The sequence below is a fragment of the Lupinus angustifolius genome, unplaced genomic scaffold, assembly GCF_001865875.1.
Source record: "Lupinus angustifolius cultivar Tanjil unplaced genomic scaffold, LupAngTanjil_v1.0 Scaffold_447, whole genome shotgun sequence".
NCBI lineage: Eukaryota > Viridiplantae > Streptophyta > Magnoliopsida > Fabales > Fabaceae > Lupinus > Lupinus angustifolius.
Window position 1 is genome coordinate 118,635 of NW_017727842.1, and position 6,700 is coordinate 125,334.

The 6,700-nt window shown below is 34.6% G+C and overlaps 1 protein-coding gene and 1 long non-coding RNA gene across 2 annotated transcripts; one reads left to right on the forward strand and one right to left on the reverse strand.

Annotated features, from left to right (window-relative positions):
- Window positions 1-2,446: 2,446 nt before the first annotated feature.
- LOC109341381 lies at window positions 2,447-3,413 on the reverse strand. The gene is made up of 2 exons (XR_002106947.1): window positions 3,299-3,413; window positions 2,447-2,576 (listed from the first exon to the last, which is right to left on the reverse strand). It is a non-coding gene; the product is annotated as an uncharacterized LOC109341381 (long non-coding RNA).
- Window positions 2,509-5,028, forward strand: LOC109341380 (UDP-glucose 6-dehydrogenase 1-like). The gene is made up of 2 exons (XM_019579282.1): window positions 2,509-2,608; window positions 3,301-5,028. Exon 2 carries the CDS (start codon window positions 3,324-3,326, stop codon window positions 4,770-4,772), a length of 1,449 nt encoding a protein of 482 aa, XP_019434827.1. The 5' UTR covers window positions 2,509-2,608; window positions 3,301-3,323; the 3' UTR covers window positions 4,773-5,028.
- The last annotated feature ends 1,672 nt before the right edge of the window (window positions 5,029-6,700 follow it).

The following is a 6,700-nucleotide window of genomic DNA, read 5'->3' on the forward strand; positions in this document are numbered from 1 at the left end:
TTAGGCTTTGAGATTGCTAGAAATAGTAAGGGTATGTCTATGAATCAAAGGAAGTATGCCCTTGAAATCATTTCTAACATTGGCATGCTCGGTTGCAAACTATCTTTTACTCCTATGTCTAGTGAACAACATCTGCATCAAGATTCTACTGAAGCCTTCTCATGCCCTTCTTTATATAGAAGGCTAGTAGGAAGACTTATATATCTTACAAATAGTAGACCTGACATATGCTTCTCTGTCCAACAGCTTGCTCAATTTATGGCTAAACCCACTACAACTCACAATAAGGCTGCCCGTAGAGTCATTAGATACATCAAGGCTACCCCTATTGTTGGGTTATTTTTCTCTAACACCTTTATAGTCCAACTTAAGGCATATAGTGATAGTGACTGGGCTGCCTGCCCAGACACAAGAAGGTCTACTACAGGCTTTTGTATTTACCTTGGTACATCCCTTATTTCATGGAAATCTAAGAAGCAAAGAACTATGTCCAAGAGTTCTTGTGAAGCAGAATACATGGCATTAGCCATAACAGGTTGTGAGATAACTTGGTTAACCTATTTACTTAAGGATTTACAGTTTAACTTTCACTTGCCTTCTTTACTCTATTGTGATAATCAATCTACCATATATATTGCAACTAACCATATTTTCCATGAAAGAACTAAGCATATAGAACTTGATTGTCATACAATCAGAGAGAAATGCACCTCATATAAAATAAAACTCCTTCCTATATCTTCTAACTTATAAAAGAAGGAATCAAATCATTTAGTGCACACCAACTTATGCATCAGACAAACCAATATGATAGAGGAAAGTTGTCTCATAATGACCGAGAAATGTTGCACCAACATGGATCTGACCGAGGAAACCAGCATGGACCTGACCAAGAAGATACGCACCAGCTTGACTATGGCACACAACAATCTGAACGAGGAGATACGCGGCAGCTTGACCATGGCGCACAACAACTTGACCGAAGAGATGCACACCAAATTGACCGAGGCGCATAACTATATGACTGTGCCAATCCAGAACGTCTTGACCGATAGCTATACGCACATAACAGACCATGACTCTAACAATATGACTGAACCAGTAAGGATCACATCAGCCAGAATAAAATCGTTACTGTCCCTGACCAAGGCTATATATATAACAAGCTGCATCAAATATTTTCTTAAATTCCTAAGCTTTTATATAATTGGCATATTTAATATGTGTCAAATTAATTTATAGGTTAGTTAAGAGTTCTTAGTTTAGTTAGGCATAATTGCTATATATATATATAATTGTATTTTTCCACTATCCATTCAATAAATATCAAGAGGTATTATTCACCTTATTGTTTCTTTTCTTGTCTCTTACTTGGATTGTTAATCCAACCATTCGAAGAGTTCTTCTTTTTTTTTCTTTGAAATCTGAAGAGTCTTAAGAAGGGAAATGTTGATGAAATTCTGTGTTCCAACCACATTTCTTTGTTACATAATATTTTCAATTATATTTTTATTGTAATCCACCACCATTATGTGATTTTATATGCCATACTATATATGCAATATATTTTTGTGCTTTTGAATATAAATATATGCATTATAAATCCAGTCAAACACTCACCAGCTCTAACTGTAAATATTAATTTAAATAAATTTTTTACGTTAATAATCAATAAATATATGTCAAATGTATTAAATATTATGACCAAAATATGAATAGAAGTGAGTATTACAAAACATATTAATTAATTTCCTAAAATTTGAAAAGAACTCTTTATTAGTCTAAGTGAAAAAAGCTTGAATCTTTTTAAATAAGAGACTTTAAATTCAACGTGAAATCCAAGTGTCTTAAATTAACAACTTAAAAAAAGATTTATGTTTCATATTTTGTAAGATTAGCCCTTTGCTACTTACAGTTATAGAGCAGTATTATAGTGTAATTAATCACTCATTTATGGGATGGGATGAACAAAAAGACCAGCTACGTTACCGAAAAAAACTCTGTACTCATAAAGAATATAATATATATATATAATTAGTACATCATATAATCATTTAATTAGTACATCATTTAATCATTTATTTTTATTAATGACTTGTATAAAAAAAATTTCTTGTTGGTATATACTTATTTTCCAAAATGATAAATAATAAAATATAATATATATTAACAGTATAAAAATTTATATAATAACAATACATCATTTATTATTTATTTGTATTATTATTATTATTATTATTTAAGAGTCATAACAATATTTAAAATGAGTCATACATTAATAATATAGAAAACTTTTACAATGCGCATCTATCATTTTTTTTTTGTCTGAATGATTACAGTTGGCGTAAGATGAAATTACTTATTGTATAAGAAAAGGTGAAAACGTGTTTGGCACAATAATGGCAATGCTTAATGCATTTCTCCCGGAACCTGTGACTGAGTGGGTTTTTTTATTGCTATATATTACTATTCTCTCTCTCTATCTCATTCTCTCTATATAAATTGTGACGCGTCTTCATTTCTTCTCATTCCCCATTTCCCTTCTCTGAATTCTTCTCCTCCTTCAGATCTCTAAACTCCTCATTCGTCGATCTCAACTTCTCGCAAGGTATATTCACCATTTTTCTCATAAATTTTGCTTCCTTTTCTGCTATAAATTTCAACAAGTGAGTGTTTTTCTTCATACCCATTTCGCATTTCCTTGTTACCTTTCGTTTTTGTCTTCTGGGTACTCTTGTTTCGTTCTGAAATGCCTTATTTTTTATTTAAAGTTCATTTGATCTTATTTTTGTAATTTGGCTAGTCATGTAATGGAATTGTGTGTTTGTGAATTGTGGATGGATCTGTTTTGCTGGCATTTGAAGTGTGAATCTTTCGTTAGATTTGATAACTGAATTTACTATTTGGATATTCTTATTCCATAACTTGTCTCTTGTTTCTTGCGTCTGTGTAGAGATCAAGGATGATGGGTGAACTGAACAATTTTTAAGAAAACCAATTTAATCATTTATATTTTATTTTTGAATATCATATAGATCTGCAAGTGCCTTAATGATTTCTTCACTAGAAAATTATAGATCTTGTTTTCCCTGTAATTGTACTCGATTTTTCAAAAATTCTTATATTGTGCAATGTATATATACCTTATATACCTGTGGATAATGGATCTGTTTTGTTGTTTTGTTTTTTATTACTTTGGATCGTACTATTGTTACATTTTTAACTGGTAATAATCATTTTGTGACAGTGAATATGCATTTTATATGCCGTTGTCTTGAATTTGGGATTTGTGTACTACAGGTTGCTGAGAACAAACTAAAAAGATGGTGAAAATTTGCTGCATTGGAGCTGGGTATGTTGGTGGCCCAACCATGGCTGTCATTGCCTTCAAGTGTCCTGAGATCGAGGTAGTTGTGGTGGATATCGCTGCACCGCGAATTAATGCCTGGAACAGCGACCACCTCCCAATCTATGAGCCAGGCCTTGATGATGTGGTGAAGCAATGCAGGGGGAAGAACCTTTTCTTCAGCACAGATGTAGAGAAACATGTTGCTGAGGCTGATATAGTCTTTGTCTCAGTGAACACCCCGACAAAAACTCAGGGGCTTGGAGCAGGAAAGGCAGCTGATCTGACTTATTGGGAGAGTGCTGCTAGGATGATTGCTGATGTTTCGAAATCGGACAAAATCGTGGTTGAGAAATCAACTGTCCCGGTTAAAACTGCCGAGGCAATTGAGAGGATTCTAACTCACAATAGGAAAGGCATCAATTTTAACATTTTGTCTAACCCTGAATTTCTTGCTGAGGGTACAGCAATTGCAGACCTGTTTAACCCTGATCGAGTCCTTATCGGAGGCCGGGAGACCCCAGAAGGTCAAAAGGCTATTAAGGCTTTGAAAGATGTTTATGCTCATTGGGTCCCTGATGACAGAATCCTTTGCACCAATTTGTGGTCTGCTGAACTATCAAAGCTTGCTGCCAATGCTTTTCTGGCACAGAGGATCTCCTCTGTGAATGCTATGTCTGCACTCTGTGAGGCAACTGGTGCTGATGTCTCTCAGGTATCCCACTCAATTGGAACAGACTCAAGAATTGGACCCAAATTCTTGAATGCCAGTGTCGGATTTGGAGGCTCCTGCTTCCAGAAGGACATATTGAACTTGGTCTATATCTGTGAGTGCAATGGCCTTCCTGAGGTAGCCAACTACTGGAAACAAGTCATTAAGGTGAATGACTACCAGAAAACTCGGTTCGTTAACCGAGTCGTTTCTTCAATGTTCAACACAGTCTCAGGGAAGAAAATTGCTATCTTGGGTTTTGCTTTCAAGAAGGACACCGGTGACACTAGGGAGACTCCAGCCATTGATGTGTGCAAGGGGCTGTTGGGAGACAAGGCAAAGCTGGCAATATATGATCCACAGGTTACCGAAGAACAAATTCTGAGGGATCTGTCAATGAAGAAGTTTGATTGGGATCATCCTGCTCATCTTCAACCATCAAGCCCGACAACTTCCACCAACAAGCAAGTTTCTGTGGTTTGGGATGCGTATGAGGCAATCAAGGATGCACATGGTATCTGTATCTTGACTGAGTGGGATGAGTTCAAGAAGCTTGATTACCAAAAAGTTTTTGAAAACATGCAGAAGCCAGCATTCGTGTTTGATGGCCGGAACGTTGTGGATGCTAACAAGCTGAGGGAGATTGGATTTATTGTTTATTCCATTGGCAAGCCACTAGATGCATGGCTCAAGGACATGCCTGCAGTGGCTTAAAGGAAATGCAGAGTGTTGAGTTGCCTTTATGGTTGAATTTATCAGACTTTCATAGAGAATGTCCCCTCTATATGCTATTGTTTTAGGGTTTAGATTTCTGTTGCTGTTGTTGCTTTATGTTACTTTTATTTGCTCAGGTTTTGTGGCATGTTAGAGCCTAATTTCCAAAGTATTGTCCTTAGCTAGCTAAAAATACTTATTTGTTGACTTGTTTAATGTAATAAGTGGGGTACTGGAGGAAATTTTATACAATGGATATAATTTCTTTAATGTTACTTTTGTTACTTTACATGGAATGCAATATTTTTATTCCGTCACTACCTCTCTATTAAATAATGATTCTCAGATTCTCCTTCCTTGAAGAATGGGCGACTAGTGCATAAACAAATAAATGGTTTTTTGTACTATGAGTAAGGAAGTAATCCCTTTTGAAATGTGTGGTTGTCTTTTTCGACAAGTATTACTCACAAAAATTGAACCCTTGACATTTTGGTCTTTATGAAATTTAGTAGCGTTTTATATCACTAAATCAATGTTTTGTTAGTAATAAATAAATAAATAGGTTGAAGACATAAGTAAATTAGCAATTTAGAATTTATTAGGAGCTTTCGTCTTGTTGCATATTCACATGGCTCCAACCATATTCTCACTCCTTCAATAGAAGATTTTTACTTTGAAGTAATTGTGATAGATGATATATGATTAAGATTTAGATGTAAAAATTGGAATCATTAACATTTTTTCTATGATATAGTGTAGTCATTTCATGTTAATGGACATGGTTTATAGATTATAGTAGACTGCCTCCCCCTCTATACATAATTTTAAGGTTATGCTCTTGCACCTGTTTTTTTATTTATCTCAAATAAAAAAAATACTTAACTATAATGAATGAGAGTATTCTATATTAAAATGATACAAGGTTGTCCATGTGCAATATAATAAATGATTTTTAATATCAATTTTTTTAAAAATATTTAATAAATTGACATTATTTAATTGAAAATGCATCAAACACAGTTGATTCCCTAATTTCAGTCAATCTTTCCATAAGGTGTAGGATTCCTTGATAGTACAAAAAAATTATTTTTTATTAAAAGTATTAAATTTTGTTTATAATTCACATATACTGTTAAAAAAGATTTTTGGACTAAGAAGAAAATTTTTATTACCAAAATGTTTAAGTACAAACCGATCATAGATCCAGGCTAAACACTAAGAGACTAAGAGGTTGTAAAAGACAACCTATCAGGATCATCTAGAGCTAAGTTTGTCACAGTACAATTTCAATCCTTTATGTACTATAGCTCTATCACAAATTGTTCTAATTATACTAGGACTGGTGTATACAGTAGTGGTGTTATTTTGAAAAATACACAAGTTTCGCATCTTCCATATTGCATACATGGTTTCTGCAATAGCCATCTTCACCAGTTTGCATTTCATGCTCTTCCCTCTGGTTTGAGCTTCAACCCATTGCAGTTCTGTTTTCCATCCCCCTAGGCGATGTTTGATTTTCATCTAGTTGAGCACTTGTGTCCATATTTCTGTAGTATGGGCACACGTGAAGAAAATGTGTTCAGTGGACTCCATATGATCACAAAATGTACATTTACCATCTGTCCATATTCCGAACTTTTGCAATCTTTCTTTGGTTGGTAATCTGTCCTAGCATCCCATCCATATAGTGAATTGGGCTCTTAGTCTTGCACTATTGCCATAGAAGATCCTCCTCCAGCTGACCTTTTGTTTTTAGCCTCTAATTTCCATATACATATTCCTTGTGTTGAAATTGCCATAAATATTAGCTTCAATCCAGCTCACTATTTGCATTAGCTGAGTTCTGTGTTTGAGAACAGATTTTAGGATCCAAGAGCAGTTAGAGTTAGGTTGGTATGTGTTGATGTCTTCTCCCTTTAGGTAGTAAG

Excerpts from the sequence above, each read along its gene's own strand:
- LOC109341380 (XM_019579282.1), top strand. The coding sequence starts at position 3,324 with ATGGTGAAAATTTGCTGCATTGGAGCTGGGTATGTTGGTGGCCCAACC.